Here is a 14,265-nt window from a genome sequence, read left to right as displayed (position 1 = left end):
CATTCGGCAGTAGCCAATTTATCACTATAATTATTGCATTTATTCTATTTAACAAAAACTTCAGTAAATTTTAACATTATAGCAACTTTTTATATTAATTTTCTACAATTACCACCTAAGGTTACAATAGGAAAAGGTAACATATATGTTTGAACATATATTGACATCGAATTTTATCAAACCAAACATTTTATCTTGCTTGAAAGGATAAAAATCGTGTTTTATTCGTTAAAAAATTTTAAAATCTACTGTAACATGTCATTTACGCTCAAATCTTTACTTACTGTTCCCTTGAAGCCACTATAAGTGTATATTGAGGTTAGCGTCACAATTAGGAAACATGCCCCAAGCCACGGGTAGAAAGATTGATTACGAGTTATTTCGTTATGTAATTGGGTACTAACATTTATAATTAAGTTACATGATACAAATTGCTTATAATATTATAATAAACCGAAGCCAACATTTTATATACAAACAATGTAACCATTTTACTGTAATACAGTCTCGTGTCGAGTCAACTGGAGTTTAGGAAGGGAAGACGAACTGCCTGACATTACAGTAAAGTAGTCGGATCTCAGGAAACATCGGAATGCTGATGCCTCGTCTTCTTATTCGAAAATGTAAACCACGTGCCTACTTTCCTTCCTAATGAGTTATTTGAAGTGGAATTTAATTGAAGAGTTGATCCCATATAACCTGAATCATGCTTGAAGTTTTTACCAGCTGTAAATGAAAAAAATCGTTAGAGATTATTGCAAAAAAATATGTAAATAAATAATAAATTGTACATAAAAATATTTAATAGCAAAATTGAAGTTACGTTATAGGTGAAAGTAGCCGAAATTGTACCGACACCAATATTGTACCAGAGCTGTATTTATTCTTTATGAGGAAGCCAGAGCGCTCTTATGTCGTTTAGTGGAACTAATTACTACCTAGAGTTGAGTGCTGAAGTATCTGTAGAGGTATGTGCAAACCATTTTGATTCATAAATACAAGAAAAGCGTGTATGTAGGTGTATAAAATTGAGTTGATTCCCTTTGCCGGACTATTTTTAGGTTAGGAATCGTAGTTTATTTATATAAAGTGCAAGTTTCCCATATTGTACCACGCCGAGTTGCCTATATTATACCGGTACAATTTTAGATACCAGTGGGTATTTAAGATCTACTTATTTTCAAAAATAAATAAATAAATAAATAAATAATACACACCGTTCTTGTGTGTTTTAGATGCTCAAAAGAAAATATAGGACTTGGAATGTGGACGACATGAGCCGGGCCATTCAAACATTTCGTAATGGAGACATGGGATTAAATTAATGCTGCAGGCAGTATGGAGTCGATGTTTGGTTTCACGATCAATGATGTTCGACGGCTTGCATTTCTAATCGTCGAGAGAAATCAAATACCACATAATTATAGTAAAGAATCCCAAATGGCAGGAAAAAAGTGGTTTTATATAAGGACATAATCTTACTGAGAGAACCTCAAGCGATGTCCATGATGCGCTTAAAAGGATTCAATAAAAGGAATGTTTACGTCTTTTTCGACCTTCTGAAAAAAAATATTGATGAGAATAATATTGATGCAACTCGCATATTTAACGTTGACGAAACGGGTGTCAACACTGTGCAGAACAAATGCCAAAAGGTTCTTGCACAAAAAGGTAAAAGGCAAGTTGGGTCAGTGTCCAGTAGAGAACGTGGAATGAACATGACAGTTTGATGCTCGCACTCAATATCCCAACCACATACAGACAAGAAAAGGAATTTTTTATGCATTCTCGTGCAAAAATTCTGGGAAGAAGTCGTATTATCCAGCAACCTTGCCAACTCTGATACTGTGATACATCAGTTTCTATTTCGGCTTCTACAATTGGTGGTGCAATGTCGTCATTTGTCATCGTCATCGTTTTTGTATTGTGTACGATGGTGATAATTCTGTTATCTTCAAATTGTCACAAATTTTATCCATATTATTTTTACTCTTTTGTGTAAATTTTCTGTAATTATTGTTAATTATGTTGGTTTACTTTATTGTTGATTATAACGTTTACTGGAGTGCCTATGGATAATTGCCATGTATATCACCTTGTTGGCTTTACCTATTTTGTCTTAAATATGTTAAATTTTAATTAAGGTATTCTTTATATTCTAGTAAAATTTCATCCACTACTTAGTGTGATTTACGTACTACCGTTGGTGCCTCTGCTTAAATTATGTTATTTTTTATTGGGAATAAATCAATTTGGATGAGGATTATTCTCTAGTATATTGCAACAAAGTTAGTACGTGTTTGTTTAACTGTGAAGTCTAGCGCTTTTCACTGTGAAGACACTTCCAGCAAAGATTGGAAGATGGCGTCTATCAAATGACATTTGACAGGGTAATGAACAGTGAAGTGATCAGTAATCATCCTCTGTGTCACTATTTCTATATATACTCGGTTCGCTATCTCCAGTCCGAACTGTCTAGTGAATTTAGTAATTATTTTTTTGCGAAGTTAGTTACTTTTTGACAGACTCGAAGTGGCTGGAAATTACTATACAACCAAGCACACGTACTTATAGCCAATATTAATAGTAAACAAACTAAATAGTATGTAAAATAGAACTTTACAAATTACCGACAATCAATATTTATTTATTTGCACCATATTTATATGTTAAATTATAACAACTAAAATATATCTTTTAAATATATACTACCCAAAATGTTATGGGTTTAGTATACACTTCCACTATTTAGAATAATTCTTCTTTTTTTTAAAGAAAGAAGTCTGCAATAGTAGTATACTTGAGCTATTAATACTGAGAAGTAGGAATTGTTGTGTTGTAGGTTTCCGACAATGAATCTATCAAAATATGCCCGAGCTAAGCGAATGGAGTATACCTGTCAGCTTAATATGAGTCTATATAAAACTGAGACAATTAATTTTGCTTTATTGGAATTTAAAACCATTTAAAACACTCAGATTCTTATTAAGATTTGTAATCTTTACTTACTTCTAGGTTTTCTTGGAGGCCTCCTCTTTGATCTGGCTGATATCCTGGCTAGATGCCTTGTCGATGGCGGGAAGTCTAGTCCATCGTCTTTGTCTTGAGCTACTAGTCTTCGTTCCTCTGCGAACATTCGGAGCCATCTTTGTTTATCGTTGGAAGACCGGCAACAGAATAGTAACCATTTATCACGGACTAGACTATACAACTTTATGGCGTGTCGTACAGTGACTCCTAGGTGAGCATCTGCAAGATTAGTGATAATTTTTAAGAGAAATTTTACACTAAATTTCAATTTCATTGAATATGCTTGTTATTTATTTCATGGACGCCAATTTATAGAATTTTTTCTAGAAAGATATCAAGAAATAGATAATCAGTAAATTTATAGTGTATTTGTATGTAAAATAGTATGAAGAAAATGTTACAGGAAATCAAGAAGCTGAGTAGAGAGGAGAAAGTTTTCCCGGATTATAACATACTTAATGAAGTAGTAAAATGTGAGATTAACAAATTATTAAATTTGACAACTTACCTTTTCCATCAGGTACATCAATTACTTCACTAGTATCTAAACAAAATCTTCCTTTATACACATATATACTTCTTTTAAGAATATCCTAAAATATAATCATATATTAATATTCAATATTTCAAAGAGAGATAATAGCTTACCTTTTTACAATATACAATCTGATGATCAAAGAGAAATAAGGTAATATTATTGGTCCACATACCAGTCGTTACTTTAACTACTTCTCCTTGATGAATTAATTGAGAACTAACTTCTATGAGATCCTCACCCTAAGGAAGGAAAAATGCCAAATAATAAAACCTGCCTGTTAAATTTAGTTTTAAATTACTATGAAACTATTAGATATAACAAAAAATATAAATATACGCATTTTGTTGCTTACGTAAAAGTTGATTTAAATTTGGTATGAAATTAATTGTTAAAAAAGATAAAATATATGTTAGTTAGAAAGAATCATAATTCTTATCATCGTCAGCTTAGAATCACAGTAGTAACATTACCTATTGACCGACTAATAACTTATAACTACAGTGCACAGATTCCATCTGTGCCGATATCCACCCCTTACCGAACAGATATCTTACGATTGTCGAAAAAGATAATTCCTCCTATTCTATAATACTGCAAGAATACCGTGCACAATCTGACATGAAAATTGCAATATTATGCGCGTTTGATAATAAAGGCCAGGGCATAAGAGAAATATCGCGGTTAAAGAATTTACGTCAAAAGATTTGACGGCAGATGTCGGCAGCAGATGTAGGTAGTGACCATAGGCTAGTATTATGTAAAATAAGAATCATCCTGAAATACTTCCCACCCAACAAAAATCAAAGTTGAAGGACTAAATACGGAATCCACAGAAAACTTATACAGGAAAAGAATATCAGAGAAGATCGCTGGGAATGAAATATTAGAAAACGATAACATCGATGAAAGCTGGAAAAAAACTCAAAAATAACATAATTAACGCAGCAACAGAATCACTTGGAGAGAGGAAAGTAACGAACACTAACATTATCAAAAAAGAAAACATCATGGTTTAGAGAGGAAGTGAAGATAAAATGTGAAGAAAAGAAGAAAGCCTTTTAACAATACAGAACACAATAAACACAACGTCATATTAAAAGACGTTATCCACTTACTGTACGCAAGAGAGATACCTCTAGGAATAATCAAAACGATCGAAAATATCTACCAAAACAACACAATAAAAGTAAAAGTAGAACTAACCGACCCTATTGAAGCTGGCAATGGCGTAAGACAAGGAGATTCCCTGAGTCCTCTATTGTTCAACCTGGTTATGGACGAAATAATAAAAAAACTAAGAACTAAAAAAGATATCAAATGGGAGAAAAACCACTTAAAATAATCTGCTATGCAGACGACGCAATACTACTCTCTCAAAGTGAAGATGATTTACAACGTATGCTGCACCAATTTAATATAACCGCCAGAAAATTTAACATGTTAATTTCCCCAAAAAAGACAAAATGCATGGTTACAACAGCAAATTTACTAAGATGTAAATTGGAGCTGGAAAGTCAGATAATAGAACAAGTGGAGTTTAAATATCTAGGCATCATATTACCTAGCTACGGAAAGCTCAAAACCGAAGTGGAAGATCAAGTCCATAGAGCAAACAGAGCCGCAGGCTGCCTCAATAAAACAATATGGAGAAATAAAAATATCGGAAAAGAAACGAAAGGCAGAATTTAAAAAACAGTCATCAGAGCAATAATGACATACGCGGCAGAAACAAGACCTGACACAGAGAGGACAAAAAGGATGTTAGAAACAGCAGAGATGAAAACACTTAGAAAAATTAATGGTAAGACACTATGGGACAGAGCTAGAAGTACAGATATACGACGTAGATGCAAGGTGGAGAACATCAAGAACTGGATAAGAAATAGAAGAGTAGAATGGAACGATCATAGAGTAGTAAAGATGCGAAGAAATGGTTCCCCAATAGAAAGACGATCAGTAGGAAGATCACGAAAACAATGGAACGAGTACTTACTGGAGGCACATTGAAAAACAGACAGAGTCATGTCTATATAAAAAGAAGAAAAAGAAGGTTTGACGGAAAATCACTATTTGTTACAGCACAAGTATTGACGTAAGCTGTTGCAGCGATTTCATATCAAGTTACAGGTTTCAGAAAACCAGAACATGGTATTAAGGCACCAAATTGAAATTAAATACGTTGAATAGTTAAAAGGTGAGTTGATGGAAGATATAATAATCGTGGTAAATGACCAAAAGGATTAAAACGCTTAGATTATGCAAGTAGCCGAATCTCAATTTGGCACATAAAAACGTAAGTATCAAAATATATAATTCCCAATGAATAAATTTTAAAATGTTCGTCTCACCTCCCAGCCTTCTACTCTTTGTTGCCATGCTGCCAGCTTCTCCAAGCTTTCCATCCTCCTCTTTCTCTCGTTAATCAGCATCGCCACTCCACGCATCGCTTCCAGAGCTTCCTTGATATCCTCATAGTCGGCGTGGTCAGCTTTTGTGTATTTCAGAAGTTCAGCCAGTTGCAACGGATATTTGCAGATCCTTTGGATGGGAGTAAGTAGATATCCGTCCAAGGGAATTTCTATTAAGCCTCGCATTAGCCTACATGCCTCGAAGAATTTGCTATAGTTTTGGAACTGATACAGTTCTTGCAGAGTTGCGGTTGCTATGGGATGACTGTTGCAATAATCTGAGTACATTTTGAATCCTAAAATAATAATTTTATGAAAATTATAAATGAAAAACAAGTAATGCGATAGCTTTGTTTATACAAAATATAAAGAGTGTTTGATAAACTTACCAGAACGATGTTTAAGAAAGCACGACCCCACACAACTTTTATATGGTGCTTCCCACTCTATACAAGCTTCCAAGTCTTTTAAAAACCCTAACTGAAAAGTCAAAATGTCTTCTAAATTCATAAATATCGCGTCTATGTGTTCCTTGGTAAACATATCGGTCCTTTTTTGACATTCCGCAATATATCCCTCCACTACGTCTTGTAACACTTTAACGAAGTCCCGCTCGGTATGCACCAATTCGCGCACCACACTCGTTCTGACTTGGTCGTTCGACAAAAGGGAGATACTAGTTCTACGTCGTATCTGAGAAGGCATCCGCTCACCGGAAGCCATCGCCGCCAGGCAATCTTCTACGGTATCTTCCTGGCTCACCCTTAAGCGCACAAACTGGGCGGGGAACCATCCTGATTTGCCTTTAGTTGAGCCCCACCACCAGTCTCTAAAAATAAAAGACAAACAAATTAACAATTCAAAAGTTTTGAATTTTGACACAAGGTTTGTTTACTTATTTATCCAGAACTTATGAGAGAGCTGTTGCAAAAAGTATTCAATCATCAATAATTTGAAAATTTGATATCATGATGAAATTAAGGAATTGAACTAAATAACATTGTTACAGTTGGAAATTAATTAAAAATTTGCAGATTTTTCTCAAATATGTAACAGAATGCAGCAGCTCAAACATCTTAAAGAGTAATACCGAGACGCAAGCCCCATATCTCTTAGCGTGCTGCTTATCCATATAGAGATCTAAATAGCAAATTGCTTTTAAACTACTCCGATTCGCTTTTTGTTTTCTGGCCAGGGCCTGAACCATCGTCAGCTAAATCATTCACAATGAAGTAAATGCTATTCGACCGCATGCCCGCTTAGCTATCTGACTGATGACTTGAAAAATCTTTAACAATTAATTGTATTTTTAATTGGATGTAATAACAACAGGGCGTAAAATAGTACCTACTAGCGGTAACAGAGAACCTCCTACTATGCAATAGTGCGTTTCTGAGGAGATAAATAATATATAAACACTAGCCGAATGGAGCAAAGATGGATCAGAAACATAATTGTCTTTGTCTCAAATCTTGAACAATATATGAAATTCACTTAATCTCATTCAAATTTTAAAGTCATAAAATTGTTCACTTCTAAAAGATTTGAGACTAAAAATTTTCTTAAAAACCAGATTGATTCTAACAAGGAATAATGATAACCTGATAACCTCCCAAAGCAAAGGTACTTTCTTAATGTAATGAATACTTTTGATTGGATTAACAATAATAACACATAAATAGACAATAAAAGATTTACTAACGTTTCGCCCCATCGATCAAAAGCTTTGGCCAAAATAAACAAACAATCAGTCTGGTTTACCTATTGTGTTACTTCTGACAACAATCTAGGTAATTGCGAGTATATCGATTAAATTCAACATACAATAAATTTCCGGGCAAGCTTTACACTTTACTACATACTTTAAATTAAAAGAATGTTTAAACCAGTATTTTTGTGACGAACTTTTGGAGGACGATTCCATTTCTAGGAACATAAGCAGTAACGATTTTACTGTCATAAGATAGTAATATAGAAGCAAGTAAAAGAGCAAATAAATTGATTCTAAATTTCTTTGCTACCTCCTCCTCCTAAGTGTCTTCTCTGTTATGGTTGGCGATCAATAATGCAAATTTCTCTCTATTCTGGGCTTGATTAATTAACTAATTTCCTCTTGTGTGGGTCCAATCTCTGATGTTTCGTAGCCAAGATTTTTTCTTTCGTCCTATGCCCCTTTTACTTAAATATTGCCTTCTAATATTACCTGGAGCTGCTCAAATTCTTTCTAATTTTGATAGTATTGACCAGATGAGGGCGTGTGTTCATTGCTCTCAGCTATCTCAGTTCTTTGCTACAGCTTATTCTAAATAGTAAGAAAAGCAGACAGACTAACTTATATGGAAGAAAAACAACCTATAACATACTACGCGAAGTTTTGAGTGTGTTTTTATTAGCTTAGTCAATTTTAGGTAAACATTTAAGACTTTTTAAGGTTTGGTACGGTATTTAAGTGAGAAAACACAAAAGAATTATGAAAACTACAAGAGACAAAGAATAATCGGTAAAAACAAGATCAAAGAAGCTAAGGCCAGGAAAAGAGTTTGGTAAAAAAATGGAAAAGATAGCAAAGGAATGTCAAGCTACTCTATAAGGCCATAAAAGACTCAAAAAAGCACTGCAAAAGGAATAGAAGATGTTAAAGATCAAGACTATAAAGTTATTCCCTAGCAGAAGTTATTAGAATATAGCACCTGCATTTTGTTGATACATTAAATAGGGGAAAATACAAAGGATCGTTTAAATAATATTGCGTTAACTAATTACAGAGAAGGAATTAAATGGAGTAAAGAAATAAGAAAATTGGAGAATGGCAGAGGTGCCGAACTTAACGGCATTCGATCAGACTTATCACTTACATGCAACGAGAGGCAGCACAGCTACTATTAACAATCGCAAACATACTTGCGATACGATACACAATCGAGGTGATAAGCATACTGCACTTGCTTCTTGCGTATGCCAATAAAATATATGAAATAATTTTAGAAAAAAGGCTAAAAGATGCTGAGGAGGAGATACTGATGTTAACTGCAAGAAAATTGATACAAAAAACAAGTTCAACATAACAGTACATATTATTGTTGTTTTATAGACTTAGAAAAGGCGTTTGACAATGTCCCAGGAATGATATATGGAAAATCTTAACAGTGAGGAATAAAACATAACTTATTACGAATCATCAAAAGTAAATATCATCGCACCAAGAACAGAGTCAGGACAAACAACCAGACCAGCGATGTAGTTAATTAACAAGGAAAGTGGCGTAAGATATGGGGGTGTATTAAGAGATCCTTTAACCTTGATGTACCAAATAGCTAACGTAAGCAAAAATAGAGTAAAGGAAACCAGAATCAGACTTAATAGACTAAAGCAAGTATACATCTATGCAGATGACTTGGTAATGGTTGCAGATTCAGACAAATTTATATTGACAAACCTAAATGTATGGAATGAAGTTTAAAAATTTCGGTATGATTATAAAGGCTGATTAAAAATACTGAAAGCATTTGCATAAAAGCTTAAATAACCAATCGAAGTTTGTTTTTCCAGTTTAACCAGTTTTTAAAAAAAAAGAGAGATTGGTTTAGATCAAAAAATAAAAGTTTAGAGCCAATTATGATGGCTGGGTGGAAGAGTGTTAAGAACCGATGTTGAAATAAAACAAAGATGATATGAGTACTTTAGAAGGTTGATAAATGAAGGAGAGGAAGGGGTTGATATTTTGTGGCAAACGACGAGTAGGATATGAGGAAGAAAGGATGCCCAATGCATGGAGATAGAGTGTGTGATGGTATCATTGTTTAAAGATAAAGGGGACATTCATGACTATAACAACTGCAATCTCCAAGGAGGACAACTGCAATTGTTTGGAAATGTATGAGAGAGAAATGGGTTCCTGAAAAGTACGTAAGGCTCGTGAAGGATATGTATCAGTGAACGTACACCAAAGTAAGGACTGCTGTCGGATTGACCTAAAGTTTTCCAATAACGGTTGGTTTGCATCAAGGCTCTTCACTGAGTCTTTACCTGTTCTATCTTGTTATAGTATAGATGTACTGACAGAGAAAGTAATAGAGGGGGCATCTTGGTCAATGCTCTTTGCTGATGATATCGTGTTAGTAGAGAAGAATAAAGAAATGTTGAACGATAAGTTGGATTGTTGGAGAACGGCTATTAAAGAGGGAGGACTTAAGGCTAGCAGGTCGGAAACGGAGTATATGTAGTTGGGAGAAAAAGGAATGGTTGTAGACGTAGAAGTGCTTGAAGAAAAGATAGGGTGAGTAGGAGAATTCAAATACCTTGGCTCCTACATAACGGAAAATGGGACACGAGATCGACAAATTTCCCAAAGGATATAGGCTGGTTGGATTAACTGGAAGCGAATGAGCGGGGTACTTTGTAATCGAAAACTTAGGGAAAGGCTGAAAGGAAAGATGTGGTGAGACAAGAGTGTGGTGAGACCTGGGTTGGTTTACGGCGCTGAAGTGTGGCCTGTAAAGAAGATCCAGGAAAAGAAGATGGAGTTAGCTGAAATGAATATGTTACGGTGGATGTTGGGTAACACTAGAAGGGACAGGATCAGAAACGACTTGATTAGGGAAAGAGCCGGGGTGAGTACAGCCTCAAAAAAGATTCAAGAACAAATGCAATGGTTGGGTCATGTCAGACGTAGAGATGAAAACTAGGTGGCACGAAGGATAGAGCTGTTAAAAGTTGATGGAAGAAGAGGTAGAGAAAAACCGAGGAGAAGATCGAAGGACTGTGTGGCAGAGGACTTGAGAGAGAAAGGTTTAGATGAAGAAGACCCGATGAACAGAAATGTGTGGAGACGAAGAGTATCGAACAGCGACCCCTGAAAAGGGCAAAACCGATGAGGAAGAAGAAGACGAACCAGCATATCACTACAAGCGGGAGAAACATGGATCTTAAATGAACGGAATCGGTAGAATTCAAGAGTGCGAGATGTGGTGTATTCGTGCGGCAATTGGTCACATTGGCATTAGCTAGAGTGAGTCTAAACATTTAATATAGTTCGGACTAAAAAGAAAGACGGCAGAAAGGTGAAAGAGATTTGGAATATGAATGTGGACAAAAAAAACGTAAAGAGGTACAGGTCGACCAAAACTTGGAAAAGCAGTTAACATAACATTCACCTCGATCCCCAAAGGTAGAAAATTAGAAAATTAGATTTTGTATGTATGCATGTTTCGAGCTATACGTATATCTAGCCTGGCTTGTTCAAAAGTATGATGAAAAACATATTCGTGATAAATTATGTACTCCACATACCTAGCCAGACAAAAAAACCCCAAGGTAAAGATGCATGCACTTAAATACAGATAAAATAGAAAACCATTGGTTAACTAAATCGTGCAATATGAAAAAGTGACGAGCGAAAGTTTGTCTACATGGCAGATAACACTAACAGTAATTAATACTCCAGATACTTCAGTAAATGAGTGCCGAGCTTCCAATGGTGGAGGAGGCGAAAATACGTCATTCGCGTAAAGGGTTGCAATCTCATAATTGGCTACTTTTGTTGGCTGTACTTTACTTAGATTATAAAAAATTCGTTAATAAATAAAATTACCTATTTGCTGTTTCTAGAACCTCAATGACATCTCCAGCACGAAAAGCGAGTTCTTCAGATTCGATGGCCACGTGATCAAAAACAGCTTCAGCTAAGATAACCATTTCCTCGTCGATGGCCATGTCTAGAGATTTTTTTCTTTCGACTAGAGATGCCAACGACGACTCCGAGTCGGACATCATTTCGTCGTCAGATGTTCCTTGACGATCGTCATCGCTTGCCATATGGAATCCACTCAGTTTTATACCTACAATAAATTCTGGAATTTAGAACGTATTCATGATTTAATCAAAGAGAAACAATAAGGTAAATAAGATATACGCTCAACTGCTTAGTTTCTATGCTGTTTATACAAAACGAATAATAATGATAATGGTGATGATAAATATGTGGAAGAAAGAGATGAGGCTAAATAAATGATGATATTTAATTTCTGCGCACTCGTGTTTTTTCTCCTATAGCAGGTAATACTAATAAATATCTACTGATTTACCTCCACTTTTAGCCCTCATCAACGGCGACAACTTATCGATGTCTAACGGTTGGCTCAAAGATCTCCTTAAAGTTCCTCGCCGGCCTAATGGTCCCCTTCCTCGCATTACTACTCCATCTGGCGGAGTATCGGGTGGTTTTTTTCTGGGACTCTGCGATCGGCTTTGAAGACCTGGAGGACCCGGAGATGAGAACATTCTGCCAATCGAACGGTCCCAATTTAAAATACGACGACCTCCCAAGTCAGAACGGGTCCTGCGAACTTGTTGGTGCTTGTCGTGGGCGCGTTGTTTTAAATCAGCCTGGAAAAAAATGAAAATAATAAATATAAATATTTAAGGTCGTATTATGTATATACTATAGTCAATACTATGGTACTATAATTTACTTAATGATCATACTATATAAAATACTTGACCTTATTTCATAACTTTGCGTCAAAACATTCCGATATCCTCTTTGAAGCAAGAGCGTAATCACGAACTTAATCTATATCGCAGTTGCCAACGAGAAGTATCTAGTTAGTAATGACGTCACAGATGCTAGCAACGAATTTGCTTTAAATTTTGCTTCTAACTCGAAAAAAAAAAAACGACGCCATCTTGTGGCGCTAGTTCTGTGACGCTAACCTTAGCATTTTAGTCTAGAGAAAAAGGTAATACAACGCCAGTATAGAAGTTTCGCTTTAAAAATTACGTTGAAGTGTATGCGCAACCGGCATGTTTTTCGTACTGTTTTGGAATCGATTTTCATTACTTGCCATGGACAATGAGATTTTTTGCTTCGTTGAAAAACATTTTTTATAACTATCGGTTGTTTTCGAGATCAAATTAATTTATAGGAAACACACAACCACATAGCTATAAAAATGTTTCTTTACAATCTTTTACTTTCGTCATTTTTTAATAATAAAGCCCCATCAATATGTTACATTTTCCTGTATAATAGTATATTTTCCAACAAAGTTTTTACAAAAAGTCTGGATCCATATACAACATCGTTCGAAAATATAAAGTTTTTTCATATTTATAATCACTTCGGATAAAAGAGTATTTGAAAGACTAGGGGCAACTTTTTTCGAACTTTTTAAATACGCAAGATTGATGTTTCTTTCAGTTGGGAAAACTTTCGCGGGTTCCTACCTTTCCCATATTGCTATTTTTTTATATTCAAAAAGAGTTTTAGAATAAATTTAAACCGCCGGTAAATCTGGATCAAAAAGTTTTGTTTTTGTAATTAAACTCTTTGCTAATTGGCGAGCAAAGGATTCTAGAAGAAATAATATTATCTTTTGAACAACGATCGTTTGGTACGGTAATAAAAGATGGTTAAATAAAATAATAAATTTTATTTAGTATTAGTATTTCTATATTTTTTATTAGTACTTTTAACACAAATAGTTTTATTAAAAGTTATATTTTTATGAAAAACAAAAACATCTTCGCTAAACTTTTCCACTCGTTTTATAAATTTTTTGATATGACTATATTGGTCTGCTCACTATTACCTTGTCAAAAAACTACACATTAATTATATCAATCATCATAATTCTCTTTGTTTACTACGCGCAGTTAGCTTCCCTAATTACATTTGTGCTCATCGTTTTCTGAGAATAAACCACAACTTTTATTAAAATTACACATTTTATTCATGTCTGAACTTCCAGTTCAGAAATCATTTTCAAAATACAAATAAACAAGTTATTGTGACACAGACATGTCTTGTCTAGGCCGTCGCCCACCACGTTTTTTGCTCTGGTACTCCTTTCAGGACGATCTTAACTAGTTTTATGTCATTTTGGCATTATGTTGTACGACATTTAGACAATCATAAAATACTCACTACTTTTAGAGTCTAAAACGCCACGTCAAGACTACTTCTTCTTCTTAAGCTGCAGTCTTCTTTCGAAGGTTGAAGCAGTGGAATTATTCTCTGACTTTGCACAGCCATGACATCCGTCTACATCGAACGCTACGTTTTCCATTGTCCAAATGGTGTATCCAACTTTTAGCGATTGTTTGATTACCCGCATATCGTAAATTATTAATTTAGATTTCAGCTACGATCAATCCAGATGTTTCAATGTATACTGCCTCTTGCATAAAAGCTTCAGAAACTTCTTATTTATGTTGACTCCAATATTTTCCCAATTATTGTTCCTCATAGCACTAGACAACAAAACGGTGAATAGTTTAGGAAATATGATG

At 34.8% G+C, this 14,265-nt stretch overlaps 1 protein-coding gene across 1 annotated transcript in view; it reads right to left on the bottom strand.

Moving 5' to 3' along the window:
* Positions 1-369: 369 nt before the first annotated feature.
* The window catches only part of RhoGEF3 (Rho guanine nucleotide exchange factor 3), a 941,311-nt gene continuing 927,415 nt past the window's right edge, over positions 370-14,265 (bottom strand). Inside the window, exons 18-25 of the mRNA XM_072521630.1 lie at positions 12,060-12,360; positions 11,567-11,813; positions 6,366-6,805; positions 5,917-6,272; positions 3,679-3,807; positions 3,539-3,623; positions 3,010-3,249; positions 370-726 (exon numbers count right to left, since the gene is read on the bottom strand). Coding sequence (XP_072377731.1) covers positions 578-726; positions 3,010-3,249; positions 3,539-3,623; positions 3,679-3,807; positions 5,917-6,272; positions 6,366-6,805; positions 11,567-11,813; positions 12,060-12,360 — 1,947 coding nt within the window. The 3' untranslated portion in view covers positions 370-577. The remainder of the gene's footprint in view (positions 727-3,009; positions 3,250-3,538; positions 3,624-3,678; positions 3,808-5,916; positions 6,273-6,365; positions 6,806-11,566; positions 11,814-12,059; positions 12,361-14,265) is intronic.

The sequence above is a fragment of the Diabrotica undecimpunctata genome, chromosome 2 (genome assembly GCF_040954645.1).
Source record: "Diabrotica undecimpunctata isolate CICGRU chromosome 2, icDiaUnde3, whole genome shotgun sequence".
Lineage (NCBI taxonomy): Eukaryota > Metazoa > Arthropoda > Insecta > Coleoptera > Chrysomelidae > Diabrotica > Diabrotica undecimpunctata.
This window is presented reverse-complemented; position numbering and strand designations above follow the sequence as displayed.